The following is a 13,240-nucleotide window of genomic DNA, read 5'->3' as shown; positions in this document are numbered from 1 at the left end:
CCTGGATTTGACGTCATCAGAGAAGGACGGAAGCGTCCTATTTCCAGGCTGTGGTAGTGGAGGTTTGTTATGGCTTCAGGTGAGCGTTGTCCATAACCTGACGGGTGCTGCAAACATTCTGATCGCTTTACGTTTCCTGATGTCCAGCCATGTGTTGCATAGAACTTGTGTATGACTGCATCAACGTGTTTAGAAGCGATTTCTGTCCTGTGCATACACTGACTGTGCTCCTCTGGTTGCCTTAAAGGGATTGCGACGGAGCTGCCTGCCGGAATCCTCTGCCACAAGTGTGAAAGTCCCCTTAGATGCATTGCACAGCACTTAAAGGGATTCTGTCACCAGATTTAACCCTATTAAGCTAGCTGACATTAGAGATGTGCTAATGTCAGCTAAACCTAACTAGCCTATTCCTACTTTTATCTCTGCCCCCATTACGCCAGAAATCTAACTTTTATAATATTGGGGGGGGGGGGGGGGGCGGCGCTGTTCCTGCTCCTAGAGGCTCCGTTCTCCCACCTTTGTCGCCTCCCTCCAAGTCCTGATTGACAGGGCCAGGCAGTGCTCGCATCTGTCTGCCAGCCCTGTGCTCTGGTGAATCGGCGCAGGTGCGGTGACGCTCTCAGACTGCCAGCTTCCTCGCCACGCCTGCGCCAAATACTGAACGGCGCAAGATTTCACCAGAGCACAGAGATGGCAGACAGATGCGAGCGCTGCCTGGCCCTGTCAATCAGGACTTGGAGGGAGGCGACAAAGGTGGGAGAACGGAGCCTCTAGGAGCAGGAACAACGCCACCCCCCCCCCCCCCCCCATATTATAAAAGTTAGATTTCTGGCGTAACGGGGGCATAGATAAAAGTAGGAATAGGCTAGTTAGGTTTAGCTGACGTTAGCACATCGCTAATGTCAGCTAGCTTAATAGGGTTAAATCTGGTGACAGAATCCCTTTAAGTGCTGTGCAATGCATCTAAGGGGACTTTCACACTTGTGGCAGAGGATTCCGGCAGGCAGCTCCGTCACAATCCGGACGCAAACAGATAGCATTTGTCAGATGGATCCAGATGCAGATCCGTCTGACAAATGCATTGAAATACCGGATCTGTCTCTCCGGTGTCATCCAGAAAAACGGATCTGGTATTTTTTTCACAGATTGAAAGGTCTGTGCATGCGCGGACCGGAAGAACAGATCCATTTTGCCAGAACACTTGGGGCTGGGGCATTAACGCATTTATTTTTTAAATCAAATCATTTTTATTGAAAGTTTTAAGATAGCATTATCAGAGTTCACACTCACAGTACGCCATTACAACCATCAGAATAAGATTCTATCACAGATCTCGTCAACTGACGAAATGACTATTACAATAGTACACATTACACAATCATGAGTACTTGAAATGACATATAAGATACATCGCCAAAATCTAATATGACCACTGACCATTAACACCCCTCGTTCCATAACTTGTCAAACTTCTGAGGGCAGCCTCGCTTGACAACACTTTTTTCCAAGATCAACATGTCATTCACCTTCCTTTCAAACTCTTCAATCGTTGGCGGACTCCCCTGGATCCACCTCTGCGCCACCAGTTTCCTGGCCACATATAACAATCTTCCCACCGCCACCTTAACCAACTCACTTGCTCCAATCTCAGCTACATACCCCAGCACACACACCTTAGGATCTTTTTGCAATCTCAGCTCCAAATTACGATTAATCTTGTTCAGCACCTCATCCCAATATCTACTTATTACAGAGCACGACCACAGCATATGCGGCATTAACGCATTTCAATGGAAATTAATGCTGATTCCGGCAAGTGTTCCGGATTTTTGGCCGGAGAGGAAACTGCAGCATGCTGCGGTATTTTCTCCGGCCAAAAAACGTAAGTTGGAGTTAACTGAAGACATCCTAAACGGATTGCTCTCCATTCAGAATGCGTTAGAATAAAACTGATCAGTTTTTTTCCGGCATTGAGCCCCTAGGACAGAACTCAATGTAAAGTGTTGGGCTAGTTTTACACACTAGTGTGAAAGTACCCTTAAAAATGAATGAACTGAATTGTAAATGTTGTCAGACTATCCCACTTTGTATACAGCTCCTGTGTAGACTAATGTGTCTCCATGGTTACAGACGGCAAACACATCTTCTATGTAGTGTACTCCTTCAGTGACCTCTTTTCCTTCCCTCCTACTGTTCTTTTTCATCATGTTTTCTATTAGAAAATTGATCCTATTAGTTTCTATAGGACTAGAAAGGGGTATTTTTTTTAACTCAATAGTCACAGACATTTTTAACGGATTTCTGGCATTGCGGCAGTACTATTTCATTAAAAATTATACCAAATGTCCTTCAGTAGCAGTCAGCACAGAGAGATAAAACTCCTATATTGATGGGGATCCCAATGTTATTTTACTGCTCTTGTGAGGAGATGTTATCCGTTAATATAATACTAGGTGTAGATTTAGGGTAACAGTATGACAATTCAGTTATTCTATGGATCGGTCTTGATAAAGATGCACACAAGAGAGCACTGCACTTATTATTTTAATGTGTGATGGCCGAGAATCCGCCAGATAATCGCTAATGCGCTTGTTAGTGATTATCTGACAGTGTAAAGCTGCTGCCAATTACCTGATTAACGAGCGAAACGCTTGTTCGTCTGGGAAATCGTTGTTTGCCACCACAAGATTATGCTGTCTGGTCACACTCTGCTGCCAGCAATGATTCTGTATGGGGGGCGAGCGATGGCATAGCGATCACTGCTCCCCATACTGTAGCGGTCTCCTCCACTGACGAGCAGGCGATTGCTGGGAAGTAACGCTTCCTTCCCCACAATCACTTGCTGAATTGTCCCTTTTAAAAGGACCTTTAGTGAGTCGCTCATCCCCTTCCCTCTCTAGTCAGAGTGGATGGTCTGGCTGAGAATGTCAAGCTGTTTGCCGGGCTAGGAGAAACAGGAGAGGAGCTAGAATACATGGAGGGGCGTAAAAAATTACGGTACATCCAGAAAACCACCTGTTTTGTTTTTTTGTTAAAAAAGTCACATATAACATTCACATAAAAGCCTTATTTACACGTCAGTGTTTGATCAGTGATTGTGAACCAAAAACAAAGGACAGGTGGAAATCTTGTCATTACACCTTATCTCTGTGGAGGCTCCACTCCTGGTTGTGGCTCATCTGTGCTGACTTGTAAATAAAGCCATAGGTTGCAAACAAAATAAAAGCCAGCAAAAAAAAAAATCCAAGTATGATCCCAGCTTGTGTTTCTCAGCAGCATCAAACAGATGAACAGAGTTTGACAGGACATCACTGTTTCTATGTCTGAGGGGATGTAACGTTTCTTGGAGAAGCCTTACTGCGTTGTAGAGACTTGTTTTTTTTCGTTTTTTTCCCCATAGAAGATGACGTTAATCTCCTAGTAATTGTGGTTGATGCGAACCCTATATGGTGGGGGCAGCAGGCGCTCAATCAGTCAGCGGTAAGTGGTTATTAATCTGTCATGTTTTCATCTCCTCATTGCTTTTTGTATGTTACAGTTTGGGTGGCACTTTCTTTCTTATAGGTCACACTTCCAAAATGCATCGATGCCGTTATGGTGATGGGAAATTCCCATTTATTTATGGGCCGGAATAACAAACTTGCTGTAATTGCCAGCCATGTTCAGGAGAGGTAATGGTCTCACTGATCCCCTTCATGTCTGCAGGCCAGGATTTCATTGGAATGATCGCATCTGCTGTTTGCTTTGCAGTCCCCTTCTTTTTCCGGGCAAGCAGTGGAGATGTGGAGACTCGACTGAAGAATCGGCCGTTCTGGAATCTAATGCATCTGGCAGCAAGGATGGCAAATATGAATTACTGACTGCCGCCAATGACCTGATTGCCGACGAAATTAAAGATCTCATGACAAAAAGTGAGGGCTTTTAAACAGGGAGAATCTGTATATCTTGTTTGACAGCTGTCTCTTTCACAGACTGAAATTTTCATACTGTATGATGTGTGTGTGTATATATATATATATTTAACATATAAAATATGTATATGAGATTGACATTCTAAACTGCTAGTGGTGCTCGGTTAATGATCTCGCAACCAAGGTGGGGCACCCTTTATTTTGGGTTCTTCAGCACGGTGTATGTTGAGGCAAGGTCACATTAATACTGGGTGGCATCTCCGCTTGCTTTGACTCAGGCTGCCACTCTGGCATGGTAAGAGTCATACAGATGCTGGCTGTCATTCCAACCTCTTTCAACTTGGACCTAGAGTTGTTGCGATACCAAATTTTAGATTCGGTTGCGATATTCGATACCACGCGGAAAAAAAATAAACCAAAAAAGCCACGTGCATTCCGCATTTTAAAAAATGGCGAATCACGCAGTTTTTATTTCTTTTTTCTGTTTCCGGCATTCACCACCTAGATTTTTTTTTATATTTTAATAGTTTGGACTTTTCTGACGTGGAGATATGTAATATGTTTATTATTTATATATTTTATATGTGAAATTGGGAAAAGGGGGTGATTTATACTTCATATTTTAGTGGGGGGGGTTTACATTTTTTTTTTTTTACACTTTTTATTTAATAACTATTTCCCCCCTTAGGGAATAGAACCTGGGATCTTTCATCCCTTGTCCTATTCAGGGTGAATAGGACTTCACACTGTCCCTGCTGCCCTGTGCTTTGTGCACACAGCATCAGGGATGTTACCATGGCAGCCAGGGCTTCTGTAGTGTCCTGGCTGCCATGGTAACCGATCGGAGCCCCAGGCTTACACAGCTGGGGCTCCAATCAGAAGCTGCCACTGCACCACCAATGAGGGGGAGGGGAGAGGACCCTGTGCCCACTGCCACCAGTGATTTTAATGGGATGGGGGTTGAGGGGGGGCACACTGCACCACCAATGATAATTACCTCTTTATACAGGAGGCGACTACTGGCAGATCAGCTGCAGTTAACCCCTTAGGCGTCGCACCTGAGGGGCTAACTGCCGCTGATCGCTGCTCCCTGTCAGGGGCAGGGTGCCGGCAATGCGATTCTGCTGCCAGCACCCGCCTCCTGTATTGTGTTAAAGACTGACTGACTACTTTTCCTGGGTCCAGACTAAGTATCGGGCTACACAGAGCGGCGCCCAGCGATGTCCCAGCACTCACTATTAGTCCTTGGCGCCGCTCCGTTCGCCCGCAGTGCCCCATTACTGTCTCCTCTCCTGCTCCACATGCTGAATACTATCAGAGCGATGGGGAGGAGACATCAGCTTCACTAGTGGGCGTTCCTTCTTCCTGGCTGTAGCGCTGTCCAATTGCAGCGCAGGGAGAAGGAACGCCCACTAGTGAATCTGATGTCTCCTCCCATCGCTCCGATAGTAATCAGCAGCATGTGGAGCAGGAGAGGAGACAGTAATGGGGCACTGCGGGCGAACGGAGCGGCGCCCAGGACTAATGGTGAGTGCTGGGACATTGCTGGGCGCCGCTCTGTGTGGGCATAGTCCTATCATTGGTGGCTCAGTGCGACCGCCCCTCTCTTCTCATTGGTGGCGCAGTGCGCCCGCCCCTCTCTTCTCATTGGTGGCAGCAGCACAGGGAGGAGGAGGAGGACAGCTTCCTTCTCCCCATGCTGCTGACAGAACATGAGCGCGCCGATAGCAGCTCGCTCATGTTCAGAGATACTAGACTGCGCAGAAGTGCAGCTCAGTATCGAAAAAAACGGAAATCCCGGTATCGTATCGATCCCGGGACAAAAGTATCGAAATTTCGATACCCGCAGCAACCCTACTTGGACCTGTAGTTCAGCCAAGGTGCTTGTTGGCTTGTGTGCACGGGAGATCCATCACCACATCCAGTCCCAGACATTCTCAAGGGGGGAAAGATGCGGCGATCGAGTGGCCTGGGGATCTGCTGGATACCCTGAAGAGCATAATGTGTGGGTGGGCGTTATCTTGTTGGAACACCACCACCTTGGTTCTGTGGTCATTGGCCAAGCACCACTAGCAGTTTATACTTTGTCAATCGCAGCTCAGTTGCATTAAAGGAGTTGTCTTACATCAGCAAATGGCATTTATCATGTAGAGAAAGTTTATACAAAGCACTTATAATGTATTATGATTGTCCGTATTGCCTCCTTTGCTGGCTGGATTCATTTTTCCATCACATTATGCACTGCTCGTATACAGGGGTTACGAAAACCACTGCAGTGCAATTACAAAGTGGTCGGGACAGGAGCTTCTGTGCATGCATGACTATGCGTGCTCCCATTGTTGCAGCTACCAGAGAGGGCGGCACTTTTTCCTATAGTGTGCAAGTACGACCACTGCTGCTGGATTGTAGGGTGGTCGTAACCCCTGGAAATGAGCAGTGTATAATGTGATGGAAAAATAATTCAAGCCAGAAAAGCAGGCAATATGGACAGTCACAATACATTAGTAAGTGCCTTGTATTAACTTTCTTTTATTGACAGATGCCATTTGCTGAAGTGACACAACCCATTTTCCAGATGTTCTTTTTCATTTTCCGGGCAGGACGTGACAGTTTCCGCTCTACAGTAGAGCCTTTCTCTAGTGTAGAGTTGAAACGTTGCGTCCTTAATGGGTGAATACACTTTTCTTCTTTTTTGTTTCCATTTGAGAGTGCTGCCTTTCTGCTAGATAACGCATAGTTTTATAACTACATGAGGATTGCTATCACTTAACCCTCTTTTTTTTAAATGTAATTTTAGCTGGAGAAATTAAAGGACAACGGACTGACACTGTTCTGGCGGGATCTTTAGCTAAAGCTCTATGCTGTATCCTTTTTCATTACATCTGTAGTATTAAAATAATGCAAGAAAGTTTTGCTGGCAGCAAACAATGATTTTATGTGCTGCATAAAAGACTCGCATGTCCAGTGAACGAACACTTGATCATTAGTCGGGTGATCACTGACACATTTACACGGGTCAGTTATTGGAAACAAACATTTGTATGAGCACCGCCATAATTGCTCCAATCCGTGGCCTATATAAAAGGACTTTTACTTAACTTTTTTAGCCCAAAATAATGTTTCAGAAGAGCAGTACTAATGTCCGTCTCATCTAGCCCCCACCGTCTAGGGTGCTTTAGTTTGTTTTTAGTTTATGTTCCTGAATGGCGGATGGAAATGATCTTGGTATATTGTTTCCTTATCATAAATGTCCTAGATATTAACAGGATAAGCAAAGAATCTAAAGGTATTACCGGCTTGAATTTCATTGTTTGCAGGGATTGATAATTTTGTGTTATCTCTATATTAATATCATTTCTGTGTTATTTTATCTTTTACTCCACAGCTGGAGAGGAAGTGAAGTCCCGGATACTAGTGAGTATGTGGAGGCTGAAGCTCATTTCATGTGCATGGAGTTCTAAAGACGAGCGTCATGACTCCAACCTGTCTTTCTGTAGGTGATTAAGGCGGCAGAAGATAGTGCTATACAGTACATGAACTTCATGAATGTCATATTTGCAGCTCAAAAACAGGTATTTTTTCTTGGGATGTTTTTTTGCATGGTGTGCAAAACATCTTGTATTTTCTTTTTAAGATGGTCATAAACATATTTGGATTGAAAGGTATTAGTCCAAATGTGCATATTCTTTAATGGGGACAAGCAGCAACCAGATGTATCTGCTGCTGCATATCTCAGGAAAAACAAACCCATCAAGCAGATTGACATTTTAAAGGCCATGAGAACTTTCGGAGGCAATTTTTGTTTATGATTACATTTTACTCATTTTTGCCTAAAAATCATATTTTCAATTGGCCTTTATTAAAAATATTGGGGGAGATTTATCAAACTGGTGTAAAGTAGAAGTGGCTTAGATGCCCATAGCAACCAATCAGATTCCACCTTTTATTTTGCTATGGGCAACTCAGCCAGTTCTACTTTACACCAGTTTGATAAATGACCCCCATTGAGTTGTTCTGTCACAAAGTGCTGTTTTTCTGACTGTGTGACTGGTACTTTCACTTTCACTATGTGGCGGTCATCTAATAAGCCTTATCTCTAAACTACTGAGAGGACATAAACACTTATTTTAGCCACTGTATTATAAGTAAGATAAGAACTGAAATATGAATATTCAGAGAGGGCTCACCTGTATAATCAAGAGTGGAAGTGGGTGCACCTACCAGGAGGATTCACCCAATCCTCTAAGGTAAAAAATGGCAGGATCAGAAGAAAGAATGGTAGGGCACACCAATATTCGGAATTACAAGGATAATATCAATATTTTATTATTAAGTGACATACACTGTTGAATAGCACACGTAAAAATTATAAAACTATAAAATACAATAAAATAATAAAACAATATGCATACAAATCAATAATCTTATATATATAAATATGCTGATATTTGCCCTAAAGTCAATTTAAATAGTGGTTGTTATCCTTCCAGGTGGGTTATTTAACCCAATCAGTGCCCCAATAGATGAAGTGGGGAGTAAATCCGCTGTTTGGATAAAGTCTTTTCTTAAATAAGAAAAGACTTTATCCAAACAGCGGATTTACTCCCCACTTCATCTATTGGGGCACTGATTGGGTTAAATAACCCACCTGGAAGGATAACAACCACTATTTAAATTGACTTTAGGGCAAATATCAGCATATTTATATATATACCGTATTTTTCGCCGTATAAGACGCACCGGCCTATAAGACGCACCTAGGTTTTTGAGGAGGAAAATAAGAAAAAAAATATTTTGAACCAAAAGGTGCACTTTTGGTGGGTTTTGAACTAATTGTGGTCTGTGGGTGACGCACTGTTATGGGGGATCTGTGGGTGACACTTATGGGGGATCTGTGGGTGACTGTTATGGGGGATCTGTGGGTGACACTTATGGGGGATCTGTGGGTGACACTTATGGGGGATCTGTGGGTGACACTTATGGGGGATCTGTGGGTGACACTTATGGGGGATCTGTGGGTGACACTTATGGGGGATCTGTGGGTGACACTTATGGGGGATCTGTGGGTGACACTTATGGGGGATCTGTGGGTGACACTTATGGGGGATCTGTGGGTGACACTTATGGGGGATCTGTGGGTGACACTTATGGGGGATCTGTGGGTGACACTTATGGGGGATCTGTGGGTGACACTTATGGGGGATCCTCTCTGGATGGCACTGTTATGAGGATGAGGATCTGTGAATGACAGTTATGGGGGGGATCTGTGGATGACACATATATAGCATCTTATGCTGTCATCCACAGATCCCCTCCATAAGTGTCCCTGTAGTGAATGGGGGTCGCATCTGCTTTAATAATGACAGCGGGGCCCGTGCAGTGACTATTCTACTACACGGGCCCCGCTTACTGTATAATCATATCTCTCTAATAGTTAATTGTTCTATGCATGTAATCGCATAATGAGCGCTAATGAGCGCTGTGTATTACCGTACTTAAAACTAGCAGCGCTCGCCGTTCGGAGCAGAGAGGAGGCAGGAGGCAGGCCGGGAGGACGGGCGCTTGCAACGTGAGTCATACGTCACGCGCCTGCGCCGCCTGCTTCATTCATAAGTGGGCGGTGCAGGCGCGTGACGTATGACTCACGCTGCAAGTGCCCGTCCTCCTGGCCTGCCTCCTCTCTGCTCCGAACGGCGAGCGCTGCTAGTTTTAAGTACGGTAATACACACTATTAGAGAGATATGATTATACAGTGAGCGGGGCCCGTGTAGTAGAACAGTCACTGCACGGGCCCCGCTGTCATTATTAATGCAGATGCCGCCCCCAGCCCCTCCTCCCTCACAGCTGATACACCCGCCGCGCGGCATCGCGGCGGGTGTATCATTGAAAACTGGGCAAAATCAGCTACATTCGCCGTATAAGACGCACTGCTATTTTCCCCCCACTTTTGGGGGGAAAAAAGTGCGTCTTATACGGCGAAAAATACGGTATATATAAGATTATTGATTTGTATGCATATTGTTTTATTATTTTATTGTATTTTATAGTTTTATAATTTTTACGTGTGCTATTCAACAGTGTATGTCACTTAATAATAAAATATTGATATTATCCTTGTAATTCCGAATATTGGTGTGCCCTACCATTCTTTCTTAAGATAAGAACTGAGCTATACAGGGAGTGCAGAATTATTAGGCAAATGAGTATTTTGACCACATCATCCTCTTTATGCATGTTGTCTTACTCCAAGCTGTATAGGCTCGAAAGCCTACTACCAATTAAGCATATTAGGTGATGTGCATCTCTGTAATGAGAAGGGGTGTGGTCTAATGACATCAACACCCTATATCAGGTGTGCATAATTATTAGGCAACTTCCTTTCCTTTGGCAAAATGGGTCAAAAGAAGGACTTGACAGGCTCAGAAAAGGCAAAAATAGTGAGATATCTTGCAGAGGGATGCAGCACTCTTAAAATTGCAAAGCTTCTGAAGCGTGATCATCCAACAATCAAGCGTTTCATTCAAAATAGTCAACAGGGTCGCAAGAAGCGTGTGGAAAAACCAAGGCACAAAATAACTGCCCATGAACTGAGAAAAGTCAAGCGTGCAGCTGCCAAGATGCCACTTGCCACCAGTTTGGCCAAAATTTCAGAGCTGCAACATCACTGGAGTGCCCAAAAGCACAAGGTGTGCAATACTCAGAGACATGGCCAAGGTAAGAAAGGCTGAAAGACGACCACCACTGAACAAGACACACAAGCTGAAACGTCAAGACTGGGCCAAGAAATATCTCAAGACTGATTTTTCTAAGGTTTTATGGACTGATGAAATGAGAGTGAGTCTTGATGGGCCAGATGGATGGGCCCATGGCTGGATTGGTAAAGGGCAGAGAGCTCCAGTCCGACTCAGACGCCAGCAAGGTGGAGGTGGAGTACTGGTTTGGGCTGGTATCATCAAAGATGAGCTTGTGGGGCCTTTTCGGGTTGAGGATGGAGTCAAGCTCAACTCCCAGTCCTACTGCCAGTTTCTGGAAGACGCCTTCTTCAAGCAGTGGTACAGGAAGAAGTCTGCATCCTTCAAGAAAAACATGATTGTCATGCAGGACAATGCTCCATCACACGCGTCCAAGTACTCCACAGCGTGGCTGGCAAGAAAGGGTATAAAAGAAGAAAATCTAATGACATGGCCTCCTTGTTCACCTGATCTGAACCCCATTGAGAACCTGTGGTCCATCATCAAATGTGAGATTTACAAGGAGGGAAAACAGTACACCTCTCTGAACAGTGTCTGGGAGGCTGTGGTTGCTGCTGCACGCAATGTTGATGGTGAACAGATCAAAACACTGACAGAATCCATGGATGGCAGGCTTTTGAGTGTCCTTGCAAAGAAAGGTGGCTATATTGGTCACTGATTTGTTTTTGTTTTGTTTTTGAATATCAGAAATGTATATTTGTGAATGTTGAGATGTTATATTGGTTTCACTGGTAAAAATAAATAATTGAAATGGGTATATATTTGTTAAGTTGCCTAATAATTATGCACAGTAATAGTCACCTGCACACACAGATATCCCCCTAAAATAGCTAAAACTAAAAATAAACTAAAAACTACTTCCAAAAATATTCAGCTTTGATATTAATGAGTTTTTGGGGTTCATTGAGAACATGGTTGTTGTTCAATAATAAAATGAATCCTCAAAAATACAACTTGCCTAATAATTCTGCACTCCCTGTAATGAGTGTTTATAAGGTCAGAGAGCAGAGATAAGGAGCCCGTCAGCTCCCCAACTGATGGAAAAGAGAGAAAATTCTAAGGGTGCTACTAGAGCATCTCAGCTCTGTACAGAAAAAAGGGCTCCATAATTTAAATAAAGACCAATTGAATAAATGATTTTTAGCTCAAAATGTGTCATCCGGAAAAACAGATCCAGCATTTTTATTTTTTATTTTTAAACCGGCATTGCGGTATTTTGAGTGCTGGATCCGGCACTAATACATTCCTATGGGGGAAAAAATGCCGGATCCAGCAAGTGTTCCGGATTTTTGGCCGGAGATAAAAAAGACTGAACTGAAGACATACTGATGCATCCTGAACGGATTGCTCTCCAGTCAGAATGCATGGGGATAAAACTGATCACTTCTTTTCCGGTATAGAGCCCCTAGGACGGAACTCTATGCCAGAAAAGAAAAACACCCAACCACTGCATTTCTACATTAGTGGAAAGGAAAGAGAACCATAAATCTTGTGTTATGCTGTCCTTCAAAAGCAATTGTACAGTATTATTATTTTTTTCTAATCTTCAGAATATTCTCATTGATGCATGTGTACTGGACACGGATTCTGGGCTTCTACAGCAGGTATGGTGTTAGGCCTGGTACTGAATGCTTAACTGGTACAAACATTTGCTGTGCATAAAGGTGGCTAGTTGCAATAATGTAGAATCTTATCTACTATGTTGTAGTAGTAAGCCTTTTTGTAAAAAAAAAAAAAAAAGGTATTTTATAGGAAATAGATGGATCTACAAAGCATGAAACATATTTTGTAAAAGTTTCCTATACATTATCTAAAAGTAGAAGCACGTTTCATGTAAAAGCACTTGTATATCTTTTACAGTGAGGCGATCTTCCGTTATATTAGTATTTGTGGTGTTACTGCTATTCCCCATAACTAAACTGGCATCATGTAGTTTCTACCTGACTTTCTAAGCAGATGCACAATTCTGGCCATGGTTTTCTTTGATGTAAAGAAAAAAAAGTAAGTTGCCCACAGCAACCAATTAAGTCCACCTCTTATTCTCTTTTCAATGTTCCCTTAAGGCAACATTCACACTACAGTATTTTCTATCCCCGTCCAATCCGCAAACATTGCGGATCGCACGCAGACCCATTTATCTCTAAGGGGGCCACAAAAAATGCAGACAGCACATGGATGTCATTTGTGTGCTGTCTGCATTTGTGCACCCAAGCCGCTAATTATAGAGCATGTCCTATTTTTCTCCATTTTGCAGACAAGAATAGGCATTATTTTCAATGGGGCCTCCAAAAAGCGCGGAATGCACACAGAATGCAAAATGGATACGATCGTCTGAATGTAGCTTTAATTAAAGAATGAATTAAAGAAACAAGAGACCGCTTTACTGCTGGTCTCATTACTACTCTCAACAAACGGGATGGCATGGGCCCTTACCCAAAAATCTACCTATAGGTTATGTACAGCTAGTCTTGTCACTTTTAGAATCATTTTGCGTTATGTTTCCTATTTCTATGCATTATATATTTTTTCACCTTTTGCATGAGTTTGCCAAATTTATATCTAGGTTGCTTGTATAGG

General features: G+C 43.4%; 1 protein-coding gene across 2 annotated transcripts in view; it reads left to right on the top strand.

Moving 5' to 3' along the window:
• Window positions 1-14: 14 nt before the first annotated feature.
• GTF2H3 (general transcription factor IIH subunit 3) overlaps window positions 15-13,240 on the top strand; it is a 28,352-nt gene continuing 15,126 nt past the window's right edge. The window contains exons 1-9 of one of the 2 annotated variants that reach the window (XM_044275688.1): window positions 15-79; window positions 3,401-3,480; window positions 3,565-3,671; window positions 3,751-3,911; window positions 6,709-6,774; window positions 7,168-7,197; window positions 7,297-7,325; window positions 7,409-7,483; window positions 12,214-12,267. In XM_044275688.1, coding sequence (XP_044131623.1) covers window positions 70-79; window positions 3,401-3,480; window positions 3,565-3,671; window positions 3,751-3,911; window positions 6,709-6,774; window positions 7,168-7,197; window positions 7,297-7,325; window positions 7,409-7,483; window positions 12,214-12,267 — 612 coding nt within the window. In that variant the 5' untranslated portion in view covers window positions 15-69. The remainder of the gene's footprint in view (window positions 80-3,400; window positions 3,481-3,564; window positions 3,672-3,750; window positions 3,912-6,708; window positions 6,775-7,167; window positions 7,198-7,296; window positions 7,326-7,408; window positions 7,484-12,213; window positions 12,268-13,240) is intronic. The other variant, XM_044275689.1, reaches the window with a different exon arrangement.

Source organism: Bufo gargarizans, chromosome 1 (genome assembly GCF_014858855.1).
Source record: "Bufo gargarizans isolate SCDJY-AF-19 chromosome 1, ASM1485885v1, whole genome shotgun sequence".
Lineage (NCBI taxonomy): Eukaryota > Metazoa > Chordata > Amphibia > Anura > Bufonidae > Bufo > Bufo gargarizans.
The sequence above is the reverse complement of the archived record's forward strand: the minus strand, read 5'-3'. Positions and strand labels throughout refer to the sequence as shown.